At 37.8% G+C, this 18,956-nt stretch overlaps 1 protein-coding gene across 2 annotated transcripts in view; it reads right to left on the bottom strand.

The window, feature by feature from the left end:
- Nucleotides 1-2,568: 2,568 nt before the first annotated feature.
- Nucleotides 2,569-18,956, bottom strand: part of TMTC2 (transmembrane O-mannosyltransferase targeting cadherins 2) — a 459,067-nt gene continuing 442,679 nt past the window's right edge. For both annotated transcript variants that reach the window (XM_050748326.1, XM_050748327.1), the window contains exon 12: nt 2,569-5,219. In XM_050748326.1, coding sequence (XP_050604283.1) covers nt 5,040-5,219 — 180 coding nt within the window. In that variant the 3' untranslated portion in view covers nt 2,569-5,039. The remainder of the gene's footprint in view (nt 5,220-18,956) is intronic.

Raw genomic sequence — 18,956 nt, 5'->3', positions numbered from 1 at the left:
TTATTAGAAAAAGTGTTTCTACAAGTCCCGAGCTATTACTCGAAACATAGCACTCTATTCACTCTATCTGACTAGAGAATGGTTGATAGCTTTGCCTTGAATAAGCGATAAACCTGTCAATCCAAAAAAGGTAGGAGAAAAATTAAATCTATTTCCTATCAGAACAGATAGCTAGTTCTAGTCTAGACTTCAAATCGGTTGCACATTTTTCCAGCCTCTCCTGTGGTTGTATTATTCACTCACTTGTTGCACTTTCTTTTCCAATACAGCGACCCTATCTTGGTAGATTATTGGGCAACCAAAAAGAATAGACAGTCTCAAACTGTTCTAATCAAATCCTCTACCTCTCCGACAAAAGCTTAATAATTATTAAGGACAATTAACAGTCAATTTTCCATGTGTCTATCCCTTATCTCTCCACCTTGCCTCTCTCCTTTTGGGAACCTCCAGAAACTTTCCCCAAATACCATTTTAGATACTATATTAACTTAGATTCCTGTAGGTATTTTTTAATGATCTCACCACATTGTCTCATACATTTATAACTTTCTCATTTGATCCAAGAATTTTCTAGCTAAAAAAGTAGTTAGTAGATCTCTCCACTCTTTGGAAGCACACAATTAAATAGCACAATAATATCATAGAGCAGCTGTAAGAAGTTGGGGGAAGGTTTTGGGAAACGTAGAAGAAAAACTTCACAGGAATTTCAAGTTAACAAGAAATTTAAACCCAGCAGTCCTCCAAGGAGAAAAAAATACATCTCAAATCTCTACAGAACAACAACAACAAAAGGCCAGTATGTGGTGAAGTGGCAGATGGAATGAAAGTTGACTCTTAAGGCCTCTCTCATTGCATCCTGCAGGAAGACCACCCAAAATGACACAGCAAGTTAAAGCCTTAATACACATGCATCTTTCTCTACTGCAAAACTAAGCATAATAGCACAATTGCATTACCATTCAGCTTGCTCCAGCTTTGCAGTGTGTAATAGTTCCAATGCATAAGCCAAATTTTCTAGCAATATCCCTTTATTAAAATGAGTTTTGAATAGTAGGAAGCACATTCTATAGTAATGAAAATATTTAAATTGAGAAATCATATTACAAAGGTACATACAAATAAATTGAAATTATCCTAATTCTTAAATTATTTATGGAAACCCAATTCCTTTCCTTGTAATAGAAAGAACAGCCAAGACTTAGAGGTATTTTCTTTCTTTTTACTGGAAAAATATACTATGTGAAAAACTGGTATCACTCAGGTGAAAATAGTAAATCAGCAAATCCCCACATCTTAACTGTTTTAGAAAGTGACTTAAAAAAATCATATCTCATGAGCACATGACAGATAGAATTTTCATTTACGGTATATTTTAGGGTCTTCTACTCAACAATGTGCTGGGCTGGAGAATAAAGTCCCCCCCAAAAATATGGTCCCTGCCTTCATTGGTTTCCAAGTACAGTGACAGTGCTCCAATTCAAGTTCAAACTATACCTTCATTTAAAAAAAATTATACAATTCTTCATATAGCAAGAACTTTTAATAAATTTCTTTAGCCTGGTGTGTGCTGCCACTATCTAGTTTTGGGATCTTTGTTAAATCACCTAACTTGCAAGGCTTAATATTCCTCAGGTGGAAAGTAAATGGATTTAACTACATGAACACTGAAGTCTTTTTTTCCGGCTGTTACAATCTAAATTTTAAAGATTTCTAAATGAATTACCTCCTTTCATGTTCATGATCGTCTGCAGAGAGAGAGAGGTAGAGAATGGGATTTGTGGAAATGAAATCGCTAGAGAAATGCCAAGAGGGTTGATACCCAGACCTCTGGTTCAATGACTGAGTGCCCACATGACCCAGGACACATCATCAGACAGCGTGGGGACAGGCTTGCTGCTTGCTAGCTTAGCGACATTGGGTAGGTTGTTTCATACCTCTGAGCCTTAGTTTCCTTATTTGTAAAAATGGAAAATAACCTCACACATCCATAGGATGTTTAACATAAAAGTCCTCACAGCTAACTTTTATCCCTAATAGAGGAAATAGGCAATATATAATCACGTGACATAACAATTTTAACAAGACTGCTGAATTCTCTGTCACTTTGCACCATGTCTAGGACCCAACATTTCCTTATAACTGACTCCTGAATGTGCTGCACCGACATTTCTCAGCAGAATAGGGCGTGCTTACATCCGAGACCAGAACTAGAGATTCAGTGTCTTCTAAATATGGCCATTTTTACCAAACAACCTGCTGAAGCCAGAAACTTATAAATGTGCCCTTCTTGGATTATTTCATAGCATCTTTCCCCATAGTTCATCAACCAAAGAAAACAAAACAAACTTTGTCATCTTTTCTAAATATGGTAAACCGGGTGATATTGGCAATGCTTACTTGCATTACAGTAACTTTAAAAAATGATGATTATTAATTATAGGTTAACCACAATGTGTCTCTATTCGATGCTCAACCTCTACTCTTTTTAACCTCTTACCTAGTTCCATTAAAATTCCAGAGTTTAAGTGTTGTTGCTGTAGAAGATTTAAAAACGGCTTACACAATATATTTCTTATCAATGCTTTATTGTTGAAAACAAAATTGAAATTCTCTGGCACATAAAACAATTATTTCTACAAAAGGAAAGCCTACAAATCTTGATAATTTATACAAATAACAGTTTCTCAAAAAATAAAATTTTAATTTAGTAAACTTGTCTTGTGCTCTATATTTTTAGCACTGTCTGCAATAATCCACCATAAATCCCTGAGCGGAGACATTTTTTGATCATGTTCTAATGCCCACCCCCCGCCCCCAACCCTCCCCTTGAAGTTGGTCAGTTACTAAGTCCAGCCCTGTAGTGAAAAGTGTCAGGGACATTTAGTTATTAGTGATCCATGCATTTTATGACACAGGCCCAATTATCAACGCTACTTGGGAACTGGTGTCACAAGAAGTGCCTCAACTGTGCATTCAGTGAACCTATTAAGAACCAGGTCTTTGAAAGGAAGAACAACAACAATAAAAAGATAAAATGTTAAGACTAGAAAGTCGTCATAGGTCAATAACTATTTAAATAAATACAAATGTTAGACACTGAAGTAATCTCTATAGCCTTATATTAAATTCCTTTTGTTTTTTAGCAATTGCCAATGCACTAAAAGATGAATAATACACTTCAACCCACTATTTTGGTTTGACCACGGGTTTGTTGTTAAATATCATTCTGAAAACACAGTGATTTAGTTATAATTTAACTTTTGGCCCTTCAATGAAATGTTTACAAAATAATATATATATTACAGAAGGGCTTTCTTATTAATGCCATGAAAAACCTTTTTCACTACATTTACCCTTCTCACAAAAACACTAATGCCATAGGAACACTACTTTCAATTATTTATCCCACTGTATTCAGATACATAGAAAAACATAAAATATGGAGAAAACATAATATGATGTATTTGCATGTCCAGCTTCTTTTTAATGGAGAGGCTGATCATATATACGTGGAGTGTGAAAGGGAAGGAGAAACAGTTAATTTTCAGTTGCAAACAACTGGCTTAATGCATCAAGTTTTGTTATTCTGCTATGGTAGAATAATAAATAAATAAATATGTAGGGTGTAGTATAGCTGCTTTCTCTGTGAAGAAGTTGATAATGGACTGGTGTTTTATGAAGTTAATTTGTAGTGGCAAAGTTTGATTACAAGCCAAAAAATGTTCAATAATGTTGTTCTCTACCTAATTAATAGTCTTTTTCTTGTGAAATGATCATTGAAGTGGTTACTAACAGGTAATGAAATAAAATACCAAATTTGCTAGTGAAAAATAGTTTTCAACTGAGAAAAGCACTTGGCAGAAGACCTGGAAACATGCAGGCTAATGCTACACTCTATTGTAGCTTCAAATAAGTTGTTTTCGATGCCTTTTGAGAAGAGCAAAATAAGATGAAAATAATTGCTTGAACATTTATCAGCATTGCCGTTTAGGTACTTACTAGAAAGTGATTAACATTCGATACCTACCCTTTCCAAAATACAAAATCACTGGCAAGCATCATCATACACTCCTAAACCAGCAACATCTGAGAAGCACAGAACACCTTCCCTTTTGTCTAATAACCTGTTGGTTAGTTATTGGAACTGGAAGGCTTACAAACTTCCCTGTCCTTTATCTTTATGTAAGCTTGCACATTCTCCAGGGATAGCCATTTTCAAAGTTAATTTCAAAAGAATTAATACAATGAATTGTACTGGGCAGTTTGGGGGGAGATATTGGTGATATTAAAATTTTTAAAAAGCCTGCCTGACACATATAAGCCTCCCCAGTCCCTCATACAACTCGAGTGTGAAGTATGGTTAGCTCTACTCTCCATATCCTTTTCAGAACATAAAAAGCAAATGATGTCCAAAAGAATGAAGCCTCTGACATCCAAATCATAAAACATTATGTGCACTGGTCAAGAAACATAGCAGATTCTGACAGATCTTGACACAGTATTAATACAAAAAAAGTGTTCTAAGCTTCAGAAATTGATAAGCAGGCTGTCCCAAAGAGGGAAGACAGCAGCGTAGGACAACCGGCGGCTCACTGGGACTCACACTATGCGTTTATCACTCCCTAGTAACACTTAACCCTCATCATTTGCCATGGCTGAATGGACACTCTGACTTCCTCTCACAGTGTTTAAGGAACAAGATAATTTTGAAATTAGCTCTCAGAAAATGAACAAAATCTGTGACTTATACACCCACCCCTCCCTTTTAAGAATGCCAAAAAATTCTGTTTTAAGTGCTCTGGTTTACAGTCTATGGGTAACAATGACATCCTCCAGGAGGTTTCCGGCCTTCCCCTTTTTGGTGTTAACAGCTGTGCCGATAGCAAAGTGGATTCTTCCAGAAGTGGCAGTGACCTCTATGACCTCTGCCCTGGTCTTGAAGTCTAACACCAGCTCTTGTCATAGCACTGCTGGGAAGTTCTGTCTGCTAAGGAAGCCAGCTTTTAAAAATGGAGGAGGATGGGCTTCTGCCTCCTGTGTCAGGTCTTAGAAGTCTTTAAGCCTTGTTTTTCCATGATGTTCCACAGTTTGCGGAGATTGGACTGTGTGATGACATCATCTGGCTTGAGCTGCAGGGCCCGCAGGTAGTTGGCCTCGGCCTTCTGCAGTCTGCCATTGAGGTGCAGAATGGCTCCCAGGTTCATCAGAGCAGCGGGATACTGCAACAAGAGAAAGGAAGGAAAACAATTAGGAGGCCATTTCAAACTTTTCTTCATGGAAAACAAAAATCTTCATCCACTTATGCAAATGATTCCCTTATGTCTAGAGGCATTTTATGAAAGCAATTTAGCAATTTATACAAACAGATAAAGATAACTAGGAAGATGGAAAGTTTTCAAACACCTGCTGTGTACTTTGTGCTTTAAAAAGGACAGGCATCTAGAGAAAGTGTATTTTTTTCTTTAATGAGAAAGCATAGGTAACATATGAAGAGCTAATAGTCTAATCAGATGGTAGTATTTGAGAAAAAAACATTTAAAAGTGATACAATTTCAGATGGAAAGAATTTTTAAAAATTTCAGCTCAATGACAAGAAATTAAAAAAAACCGGGTAAAGTTGACAAATCTATATCCACTCATTATTTGTTTTCTCTTCTTAGCAATATCTGAGGCTTTTAATCAAAACAATTAAAATAAACTATGAAATTTTACTGACGTCTTTGGGTAAAAATCCTGAAAAAAATTGAAATGCCACCACTAAGGCCCTTCCCAAATCTGAGTAGTTTAACAGGATAAAGTCTTTATTTTTAAAAGCCAAACAGTGTTTAACCTCTAATGATGAATGTTTACCATACAGTGAAGTAAAAAATCCAAATAGATAAAATATGGTAGAGAAAAATGAAACCTTTCTAAGAAAAATTTTATATTACTTATTAAAAATAGTTAAGTAATTCTCATAGAATTTTCAGTAATGCATAATAATGGCAATACAAAGCTATCGCATGGGGAAAAAGTCTTTTTTAAATGGCATGAGTTATGTTGCACCTGTTTAATACAAAGGTTTTCATCCCCAAATTCTCAGACATTAGTTAACAACAGCAAAAGTCCTTCCCAAAGGAAAATATATTTTGCTTGCTCTTTATAAATAAAGGCTGTTCTGCTCCTGTCTCTGGAATATTCTGGCTAACAGAAAGCAGATAATATTTTGGCAGTTACACAAATGCATATTTCAAATATCAGATAAAGTGTTTATGCTATGATTACACTTTCATTTGATTGTGTCAACTATTAATTGTCCTTCAATTCTGTGCTACAGTCCAAAATAATTCAGTTATTTTAAAGATGTGGTATTTTCACAAGACATGTACTTTTCAGCTGAATTCCTGTGACTCTACTCTTTACTGTAAAATTAATTATTTCTGAACCAAAAGCAAGGCCACAGGGGAGGGTGGAATAGCTTAGAATAAATCGACTTGGGGGACTTGGATTTTTAAGAGATCTGGGTTTGAGTTCCTGTTCAACCACTGTCAATGACTTTGGTGAAATCCCCTAACGTATCTGTGCTCTTCCTTCATTTGTGAAATATTGAAATAATATCAACTTCTTTGTATGCTGTTAGAAAGACACAATGAGAAAATTAAACAAATATTCAGAGCAGAGTACAGGTATAAATTAGACACTCTACAAATATCACGATCACTTTTCCTTATCTCATTTTGATCTAGCACATACATGTTTGTCATTTTTATGTTGTTGAGCAGTCTTTAAAATTTTGATTTAAATGGCTACATATGTGTCTGGATATATATACTAAAATCCCTTAAGTCTTCAACTACTGGGCATTATTTTTAAACTTTTCTATATTATTTTCTCTTTTACAAAAATAATGCTGCAAATATAAGCTATTCCTGACCTTCAGAAACTTTTTTGGTCAGGAATATTCCATACTTATCCAGAAAAATACAGATGGTCAATTTCTAATTTTAAAAACCAATCCAAATAAACATAGCTCTAAATGACATGTGCAGTAAAAAGTTCCACAATGGAAACTGAAAGTAACACCACCTACTCTGTCTTCCTAAAAGAACTTTGTTATCACACCACTGTTATTATCCTGAGTTCCTTGAAGCTTGGATACATTTCTGAATTATGTCCCCTCACAGCGCTTAGCACAACTATCAATAAACAGCCACTAAACTGATAGTGAAGAGTGCTCACAGCCTAAATTACTAAAGATGCTAAGTAGATGCGATGTTCAGACTTCCTGCTATCCTGAGTGGGAAGAGTGGAAATAGGGAGGGAGAACCACTGTTGGAGACCACTCCTTACTAACCAGAAATGGAAGAGGCCCAGTGATGAGGTTGAGAGAAAACAGATGGCTCTGTGGGATAGTCATTATTTCTTGAATCACTTTATTACCAAAGTGTCTGCATCTATAGTGTCTGCATCTATTATTTCAACTCAAAGGGATTATTAAAAACACTCAGAGGTTACGGAGTCAGACTGCCTACGTTCAAATACTAGCTCTACCACAGAGATGTGGGCACTTGAACAAGTTGGGTGATGGCTCGTGATCTCAGCTTCCTTTACGAATGGGATGCCAGCATTTTGTTTCTGTAAATATCATATGAGAATGCCCACATTATTATCTTTTTCCTTTCCTTTTCCTTATCGTATCAAAAACACAAAGTAGAACCTCCTTGTTAGTGTGCCTGAACAACCACTGAATGTAAAAACTGAGGATTTCTGAACTGGCTTCATGTTTACTAGCTTTCTAGCCTTTTAAAGGTTAAACCTGTAAGAGGCAGATGTGAAAATGGATGGTAAAGTCGATCATGCCACATAAATAGACTTTACTATTATTACTAAATTGTAGCCTGAGGCTTCTCTGTCCTTCAAACACTTATGGAGTTACCTACCCACCATAGAATGATGAAACAAATTTTGTATTTTAATATTAGTCTAAGAAAACTCATCTAGGAAGTTAAATCTGTTCTGATGAATGAGTTCTACATTAATTGTAATGGTTTTTTTGTAATAACTTTAATTTTGCATATCCACACCAGTGTGTTACTCATTAAACAAAAATAATAATAGTTACCATGGGATAACAGCTCTCAGGTAAGCCCACATATACTCATTAATTGCTTCCCCTAATGACTAAAAATATATGGAAACTAAAAATATGCATATTTAAGAATATCATTCAATATATTTAAGCAGCTATACATGTCAGCTATAACATTTTGGTGTGAATGTAAATGGCTATTTTAGTAAAATAACATTTTTTATTTCAAAAACCTACAAATGTGCATTATGTAATGCTTAAAACATCACAATAGCTTCTTATTTGAATGAAGGAAACATGGAATTTATACAGATATGCTAAAATGTGACATATGTAATAAGTATCATCGCCCTAGATAACTGCTTTGAAAGTGTCAACGTTTATTCTGACATACAAAATTTCATGTGTTTATTAAACATTGATGAATAAGACTGGGTATAGACTCAACTTTTTACAACATGGTTGTTTTCTCTCTTCAGACAGGGGCTTTCTCTTTTAAGCCCGTCATGTCTCTCCTCTACATCTGTGGTAGGGAAGTTTAATGGATGCCCACTGGATTGAATTCCTTCAGGTCTTCTAGCTGAGCACACAGATTATATAGTTCAGGGAGTTGCATCAGCATCACCTGGCAGCTTGACAGAAATGCAGAATTTCAGGCCCCGCCTACTGAATCAGAATTTGAATTTTAACAAGAACCCCAGGTGCCTCGTATCCTCATTAAAATTTGAGAAGCACTGTTCTAAAGGTAATTTCTAGATCATAGATTATATCATTTCATAGCTCTGTGATTACATTTCCTATGAAAGGTTATAATGTATAGAACAAAGTATACCAGAGGATAGAACACCTATCCTCCCCCATAATAGAATTCTTCCCTTGGTCATTCAATTATTTAAGTCAGGAAATGTTCAAAAAATCTTTTTTTTTTTTTTTTAGCAGAAGCCATAAATAACTAAATGTTATTAGACAGAAGGAGAAGGTATGAAAAGCCTTTTGATAACCAAATAAGCCCATGTGAAGTTTTATAAACAGACTCAAAGTCTATCTAACTCTAATACTACTGAAATGCAAAAATTTCAGGTAACTGGCTGTTTGATTACATACTGGCATCATTGCTCTCTGCCAGCTGTAGCTCATGGGCTGGGGAAGAGAAACTCAATGACAACTGCTCAGGTCTTTCCCTATACACATGGTCTTTTATTAAAGACAACTGATGAAATTTTCAGTATGTTAACCAAAGCAGTCAGTAGCTTGCAGCCCAGTAACATGGGGCTCCTGGTTCTGTACAACAAATGACACCATCTCCTACTTCACAGGCTAGAAAGGAGAACCAGACATTCCTTGTTTCCTTGAAGAGGACAGATGCTTTACATCAAAGGGGCTGACTGGCAGCCATACTGAAACAGAAAATGATACATTTTTTTAAGTCTCTAGGGAATTTTGCCTTCTTTGTTATTTTACTGTGGTCTTTGGCTTATTTCTTCAACTGTGGAGGAAATATGCAAAATTTAAAATAATGGATGTATACTGTGGTGGGTGGAGCAAAGGCAAGGTGATGGAGGTCTGATTCTAGTTTGAGGCCCTTGAGACTCAAGGAATGTTGCTGAGCTCACAGGGTATCATGAACACACAGGACTGGAACACAAAATCATTGTTCTGGCCTAAGCTTATCATGTAGGATTAGAAAGAAAATGACAGAGGAGGAATAGTAAGACTATATGGTGATTTAGGGTTGGAAATCCGTGTTTCTATTGGGATCAGGAGTAATGTAGAACTCTGAATGGATGAACTGAGTGGGTCCCAGAAGAAAACAAAACAAAAGAAAAAAGGGTTTGGTTGAGATGTTCTAGTTAGTCAGGAGTTGGATACCCCTGCAGTAGTTGGGCTCTCTTATACCCCATTGGTCCCTATGGCCATTTCCCTTTTATGAAGGATAATCAACAGGCAAGAGGAGTTATGAGAAAGTTGAAGACAGAGATAATAGACCAATATTTCTGATTGTTTAAATAAATTTGTTTCTATTCAAAGGATTTACTCATGTTTTAAAAATTATCCAGACTTGCAGATTTACTGTTGTGTAAACTAAATAACTTTTTAAAAAGAGTGACTGATGTTAGCCTTACCTAGTCATTACTCAATTAATATACAACACATCTTTGATATATTTTCAAGATAAACTACCTTCAACTTTGCTTCTGAATATAATTTGCAAACTTAAATGAGTTTGCAGTCTGAACTTTTTGATGGATCCTCAGTCTTTTTAAAGTAGCTATCAAATAACTTAATGAAGGCTGCATACTGGCATTCAACTGTATTTCAGTTGAAATTGCTTGCCCAATTGAACTTACTGAAGCAGCAACTGTACCATGATGCTTAAAAATGAATAGTATGAACATTTTAAGGAACATATTAATGAAAAGGCATTTATGCATACATTTAATGGATCTCTTTATAGTTATTTGTGCCTTATACATGGCAGATATTTAATAAATAATTACTAAAGTTTTTTTCCTTTTTTTTTTTTTTTTGAGACAGAACCTCATTCTCGCCCAGGATGGAGTGCAGTGGCTTGATCTCGGCTCACTGCAAGCTCCGCCTCCCCGGTTCATACCATTCTCTTGCCTCAGCCTCCTGAGTACCTGGGACTACAGGCACAAACCACCACACCAGGCTAATTTTTTTTTTTTTTTTGTATTTTTAGTAGAGACGGAGTTTCACTGTGTTAGGCAGGATAAATTAAAGTTTTTAAGATAAACTGTTAAGCTTCAGGAAAAAAAAAAATGTTAAATACTTTATTCCTTTCACTTTCAACATCACTTCCTCCTTTGTTTCACTGGCATGCTTAATTTGATGCAAGCTAGAAAATACATAAATTATCCTGGATTCCTTGCCCCTCCACCCATATATATACTCACATCCAATTGTTAAGTCTTGATAACTTTACCCCCAAATCGCTCTTCAATCTGTCTTTGAATTATATCTTACCCCTTTTTTTCCAACTTGGTTCAGGCCCTTATCATCTTTTTTTTTTGATTACTTAAACAAAATAATTCTGACAGAAATAAAAGAATAAATGAATATATATTTGTACAGATTGACGGCTGATTGACAAAATGAATAAAGAAACATATGACTAAAGCCATATGCAGGTTTTTAATTATATTTTAGGCATAAAAAAATTTCACAGAATACAACAAACATTGTATTCTTGCCTAACCAATATAACTTTATAAATACAACTGGAGCCCCTAAATCTCTCTCCCTATCCTATTTCTGACCTTCTCCAGGAGAAAACTACAATCCTGATATTGGTACTTAACAGTCCAGTACACGTTTCACACTTTTACTATTTGTGTCCCCACAGCAAATGTAAATATTATTTATAAGTTTTAATTTTATATATTAGGCATCATCCATCCTGGAATGCCATCTTGCCAAACACCTGTTTGAAACTTGAAATTTTGTTCAACATTTTATTTTTCAGACTTAGACATCTTGATATATGTAAGATTTGTTCCTTCACATTAATTATACTGAATACCTTCCCTTAATGATGGAATACAGACTCTTTAAAAGAGGGCTGTCATGAATTCTTGTGCATATGTCTACCTACACTTACGGAAGAGTTTCTAGGAATAGAATCGTGGGATCACAGGGGATCTTTGACTTTGCTAGCTATTACCAAATTGCTTTTCAAAGTGGTTGTATCAAAATGCATTACTACCAACATATAGCAGGTGTCCCTTTGTTTTATATCCTTAATAATACTTGGTATTGTCTAATTTTTAAAGTTTTCTTGAATTGAAAGCTGCAAAATAGTGTGAACTGGCTATCCCAAATATGAAAATCTGCAATCTGATATCCTTCAAAATCTAAAACTGTTGGAATGCAGAGATAATGCTCAAAGAAAATGCATTTCAAATTTCAGATTTTCGATTCTCAACTAGTAAAAGTATAATGCAGATATTCCAAAATGTGCAAAAGCTAAAATCTGAGATTGGGATTTCTGGTCCCAAGCATTTTGGATAAGGAATACTCAATCTGTATCATTCTATCCACTTAATTTATTTTCCCTGATTACTAGAGAGGCTAATAACATTTTCATAAGGTTGTAAGCTTTTTGTATTTCCTCTTTGGTGACCCACCTGTTCTTAACATTTTTAAAAAGCAAGATAATAACATACCATCGTACAAAATATCACCTACATGGTAATATTTGAAAGGTAGGAACACAGAGCCCCAACTACCTCAAAAGTGGTCCTAAATAGGACTGCCTACCTTGTTGCTTCCCAACAGTGGGAACCAGATAGCCACTACTTCTAAAATGAAAAATCTGTTATAAACAAAATGGAGAATATTTGATACAAGTTCACTCAAGGTAATGATAGAAATCTGGGCAGCCAGACAGTAGACCTCTGGGAGAGGCAGTGGGATCTTCATGGATGTCTCAGTGTTAACCATGGGAAATCCTGGATGAATGTATATAGGAGGACAGCAGCTCCTAGCTAACCAGCATGAAGAATAACCTTTATAGCCTTTCTGTATCCAGAATCCTTGTTTTCTTCTTAGTTCCTTTTCCAGGGACAACAAAAACATTTAAGATGAACAATATGTTTCATATTTTACCTCTCTTTACTACCTTCCATTTCTACTGGCACCATGTAAATTTAGCATCTCATCCCACTCCTTTACCTCCATCAGCCTCCTATAATTCTCCCTATCTTCAGTTTCTTCTTATTCCAATCTATCTCCCACCTAATATTTGTCTTTCTAAAATGCAAATCATGTTTCCGAGGTTCTGATTTAGGCCTATAGAACAGGATCCAAACTCTTCAGCCAGTACTAACAAGCCCCATTTTTAGCTGACATCCAAAACATTCTCTCAGTGTACATTGTGCCTGAGCCACCTGAAACTTCTGTTTCTGTCATGGGCTCTTTTGAGCATTCGTTCCTTATTGTAGACTGCTCCACTGACAAAGTCTTTCTTCCACCCTCTCTGACAAACTTTTGCTCATTAAAAAAAAAAAAAAAAAAAAAAAAAAAAAAAAAAGATTTTAACAATTTCTTATTCATAGCTTACTTCTTTATGTTCCCATAGTACTGTCTACAGGCATTAATTGCTACACTTACCAGAGTGAATTATAGCTACTTGTTATAAGTATCTGTCTTCTTTGCTGGAAGATGAAAAAGTCAGTGAATTTATCCTAATTGTCTTTATACTGCTAGTGCTAGGCTTTGGCATATGAAATAAACTCTCAATGTATGTTTGCTAAAAGAAGACAAATCTGTATGTGCTAGCAGAAAAACCTGATGTAGGAGAGGTAAATTCTATACCAATCTCAATGAAATTTAACAAATATTTATTGACCACTTATATGTGCTCTGCCAGACAATGGATATGCAGTGAACAAAAGCAATATATATTTTTAGTCTGTAGGCAGCTTGAAATAATTTTAAGTGCATAGTTGGCATTTACTACAACCTATTAGGAGTTGTAACTTCATGGTCCCATTTATGCCCTTCAGACTGAAAGAGGGAGGTGAAACTGTTATCCATGCATCGATGTAAGCAGTATAGAAGAGGACTGCACAGAGGACGGATTCACTGTTATCCATGCATCGATGTAAGCAGTATAGAAGAGGACTGCACAGAGCACGGATTCACTGTTATCCATGCATCGATGTAATAAGCAGTACAGAAGAGGACTGCACAGAGGACGGATTCACTGTTATCCATGCATCGATGTAAGCAGTACAGAAGAGGACTGCACAGAGCACGGATTCACTGTTATCCATGCATCGATGTAATAAGCAGTACAGAAGAGGACTGCACAGAGGACGGATTCACTGTTATCCATGCATCGATGTAAGCAGTACAGAAGAGGACTGCACAGAGGACGGATTCACTGTTATCCATGCATCGATGTAAGCAGTACAGAAGAGGACTGCACAGAGGACAGATTCACTGTTATCCATGCATCGATGTAATAAGCAGTATAGAAGAGGACTGCACAGAGCACGATTCACTGTTATCCATGCATCGATGTAATAAGCAGTACAGAAGAGGACTGCACAGAGGACGGATTCACTGTTATCCATGCATCAATGTAATAAGCAGTACAGAAGAGGACTGCACAGAGGACGATTCACTGTTATCCATGCATCAATGTAAGCAGTATAGAAGAGGACAGCACAGAGGACGGATTCACTGATCCATGCATCGATGTAAGCAGTATAGAAGAGGACTGCACAGAGGACGAATTCACTGTTATCCATGCATCGATGTAAGCAAGCATAGAAGAGGACTGCACAGAGGACGGATTCACTGATATCCATGCATCGATGTAAGCAGTATAGAAGAGGACTGCACAGAGGACGGATTCACTGTTATCCATGCATCGATGTAATAAGCAGTACAGAAGAGGACTGCACAGAGGACGGATTCACTGTTATCCATGCATCGATGTAATAAGCAGTACAGAAGAGGACTGCACAGAGGACGGATTCACTGTTATCCATGCATCGATGTAATAAGCAGTATAGAAGAGGACTGCACAGAGGACGGATTCACTGTTATCCATGCATCGATGTAAGCAGTACAGAAGAGGACTGCACAGAGGACGGATTCACTGTTATCCATGCATCGATGTAAGCAGTACAGAAGAGGACTGCACAGAGGACAGATTCACTGTTATCCATGCATCGATGTAAGCAGTATAGAAGAGGACTGCACAGAGCACGGATTCACTGTTATCCATGCATCGATGTAATAAGCAGTACAGAAGAGGACTGCACAGAGGACGAATTCACTGTTATCCATGCATCGATGTAATAAGCAGTACAGAAGAGGACTGCACAGAGGACGGATTCACTGTTATCCATGCATCAATGTAATAAGCAGTATAGAAGAGGACTGCACAGAGGACGAATTCACTGTTATCCATGCATCGATGTAAGCAGTATAGAAGAGGACAGCACAGAGGACGGATTCACTGTTATCCATGCATCGATGTAAGCAGTATAGAAGAGGACTGCACAGAGGACGGATTCACTGTTATCCATGCATCGATGTAATAAGCAGTACAGAAGAGGACTGCACAGAGGACGGATTCACTGATATCCATGCATCGATGTAATAAGCAGTACAGAAGAGGACTGCACAGAGGACGGATTCACTGTTATCCATGCATCGATGTAATAAGCAGTACAGAAGAGGACTGCACAGAGGACGGATTCACTGTTATCCATGCATCGATGTAAGCAGTATAGAAGAGGACAGCACAGAGGACGGATTCACTGTTATCCATGCATCGATGTAAGCAGTATAGAAGAGGACTGCACAGAGGACGGATTCACTGTTATCCATGCATCGATGTAATAAGCAGTATAGAAGAGGACTGCACAGAGGACGAATTCACTGTTATCCATGCATCGATGTAAGCAGTATAGAAGAGGACTGCACAGAGGACGGATTCACTGCCCTCAAGGAGTTTACAGTCCAGTGAGTGAAAACAAATTCTACTACTCCAAAGGAAGAATCAGGTGTGTCTACAAAGGAGAGACTAAGACTGAACTGTGGGGGAGAGAGGATATTATTTCCTTACGGGTATGAAAATATTAGACAACATGAATTGTCAGGTTGCTTCAGGTCTCTTAGACTCCCAGAATGAGAATATGACATGAACTTTTGAAATTGGTGGGTAGCATCAAAATCAATTTGTTACTTTAAAAAACATTTTTAGCAGACTGCTGAGAGCAGAGCCAGGAGTGAAGAGTCACCCCAATAGAGGGGAGTCTGAATTTATATTAATTTGGAGATTAAGCTGTCAGCAGTGATAATGATGATGTTAACCCTTCTGGCACCAACCAAAATGGAAAAATAAATCCTTACTTCATATGCAAGATTAATACAATTAAATAAACGATCTTCACAAAAGGCTATCATAAAACCTCATAAGCAATGCAACACTCCCAATTCAGAAATGATAGTTCTTTGTAGTCTTATTTTGACTACAGTCATATTTTGAATAAATCAAAAAGATTTACAAAATTGGACACATAGCAAGGGAAAACAACACAGAAAATCTAGCAATGGCAAGGCAAATTCTGACAGATCATAGAAATGATTCATTTTGATTCTCAGGTTCAACACAGTATTTGTGCTTTTGAAATGGCTTTGAATAAAACAAAACAGATACAGATGACAACTAAGACAACAATGCTGTATAAAAGGAGTACTTTCAATTTGTCAGAGACACATTTCATCCTGTGTGCTCAATCCTTCCCTCCTACGTCTGCCTCGTCCCAGTGGGTGTTACGAGAATGTTCATTTAACTTTTATGATGGGTGTGATTGTCACAGTGTTGGGTGTCATACATTTCTATGGCTATCAAAATGCCAACAGTTTTGGTTTGGGGGAAGAGCAAACAGTGACTGTAACAGAGCAATTTCAAAGGTGGTGGTTATTTCTAAGAGATTTTAAAGGGCATCTACTAACTTAAGAATATTACCCTAGAAATTATTCTTCAGTGAAGATGATCCTATTTTCAAAGCTGGGTTTCTTGATGTCTTTAATGTCACAGGAACATCTTTCACATGACTCAAATGCAAAACCTAGAGAACTGTGAGAGATCATGGCAGATGGGAGGCAGGACTAGATTGGAGCTCTGACTTGGACAGACAGAGCAGCACGTGGAGGCTTCATGCTGAATTTTTGCTCCAGAACAATTGCAGGAATAAATCAGGAAATCCAAGAGGAACCACATACCCTCTGAAGGAAGGGGTTTGCTCCTGCAGGACACAGGAGACACCCTAAATACTGTAAGTGTCCAAATTGTGTAAGTGGGAAAAGGAGGTCATCTGCCCCCGAACACACACCCCCAACTGGCAAAAATGAAAATCTAGATTATGGGAGAAGATTGTGACCTTGCCTGCAGCAGAGTCAATTTGGAGAGCTGAGCGAAATACAGGTCTAGAAGAAGCAGTGGAAAAAGCTCTGTGCACTCGCTGGGTTCCGTAGCAAGCCATCTCTGCCTGGCCTCACAGGGGTCCTTCAGGAGCGTGGCCAGAGGCACTGGGAAAAGGCCCCAGGGAGAACGAAATCTCCAGCTGAACTTTGTAACAATTTGAACGGATCAAGAAGTCTCCTGGCTAGAACCTGGGGGAGGGCATGAATCCCGTGTGCAGCTCCACAGGCAGGGGAAGAAGGAAAGCAACACTTGCTTTCATAGCTGGGAGCGGATAGCATGGGGTAAGTTCTCAGCCCTGCTTGCCCACTGCCTGGAAACAGACTTGGCGACACTTGCTTTCATAGCTGGGAGTGGGTAGCATGGGGTAAGTCCTCAGGCCTGCTCACCCACTGCCTGGAAACAGACTTGGTGCTATTGGTAGGGGCATGGTGGGAGATGGCCCTTCGGAGTGTGTGGGAGCTGAGTGAGGCCTGGGACTGGCGGCTTTCCCCCACTTCCCTGACAACCTGCATGACACAGCAGGGACAGCCCATAATCCTCCTAAGAACATAACTCCATTGACCTGGGAACCTCATCCCCAACCCCCACAGAAGTCACAGCAATACCCGCCCAAGGAGAGTCTGAGCTCAGACACACCTAGCCCTGCCTCCAACCAACGGTCCTTCCCTACCCACCCTGGTAACTGAAGACAAAGGGCATATACTCTTAAGAGTTCTAGGGCCCCGCCCACCACCTGTTCCTTCCTATACTACCACAGCTGATGCTCTCTGGAAAGTGCCACATCCCAGCAGGAGGCCAACCAGCACGAAAAGAGTGCATTAAACCACCAAAGCTAAGAGCCCTCAAAGAGTCCATTTCATCCCCCTGCCACCTCCACCAGAACAGGTGCTGGTTTCCACAGGTGAGAGACCCACAGATGATTCACATCATAAGATGCTGTGCAGACAACCCTCAGTACCAGCACAGAGCCTGGTAGACTTGCTAGGTGGCTAGATCCAGAAAAGAGATAACAATCACTACAGCTCAGCTCACAGGAAGCCACATCCATAGGAAAAGTAGGAGAGTATTACATCAAGGGAACACACCATGGGACAAAGGAATCTGAGCCTCAGCCTTCAGCCCTAGACCTTCCCTCTGACAGAGCCTACTCAAATGAGGAGGAACCAGAAAACCAATTCTGGTAATATGACAAAACAAGGTTCTTTAACATCCCCCCAAATAAATCACACTAGTTCACCAGCAATGGATCCAAACCAAGAAGAAATCCCTGATTTACCTGAAAAAGAATTCAGGATAACGTTATTAAGCTAATTAGGGAGGCACCAGAAAAAATGAAGCCCAGAGTAAGGAAATTAACAAAAATGATACAAGAAGTGAAGGGATAAATATTCAATGTAATAGCATAAATAAAGAACAATAAAAACTTCAGGAAACAATGGACATACTTATAGAAATGCAAAATGCTCTGGAAAGTCTCAGCAATGGAACTGAACAAGTAGAAGAAAGAAATTCAGAGCTCGAAGACAAGGTCTTCAAATTAACCCTATCCAACAAAGACAAAGAAAAAAGAGTAAGAAAATATGAACAAAGCCTCTGAGAAGTCTGGGATTATGGTAAGTGGTCAAACCTAAGAATAATCAGCGTTTTTGAGGAAGAAGATAAATCTAAAAGTTTGGAAAACATATTTGGGGGAATAATCAAGGAAAACTTCCCTGGACTTGCTAGAGACCCCAGACAACCAAATACAAGAAGCACAAAGAACACCTGGGAAATTCATTGCAAACAGATCATCACCTAGGCACACTGTCATCAGGTTATCCAAAGTTAAAGGAAGGAAGGAATCTTAAGAGCTGTGAGACAAATGTACCAGGTAACCTATAAAGGAAAACCTATCAGATTAACAGCAAATTTCCCAGCAGA

The sequence above is a fragment of the Macaca thibetana genome, chromosome 11 (assembly GCF_024542745.1).
Source record: "Macaca thibetana thibetana isolate TM-01 chromosome 11, ASM2454274v1, whole genome shotgun sequence".
In the NCBI taxonomy this organism is placed as follows: domain Eukaryota; kingdom Metazoa; phylum Chordata; class Mammalia; order Primates; family Cercopithecidae; genus Macaca; species Macaca thibetana.
The sequence above is the reverse complement of the archived record's forward strand: the minus strand, read 5'-3'. Positions and strand labels throughout refer to the sequence as shown.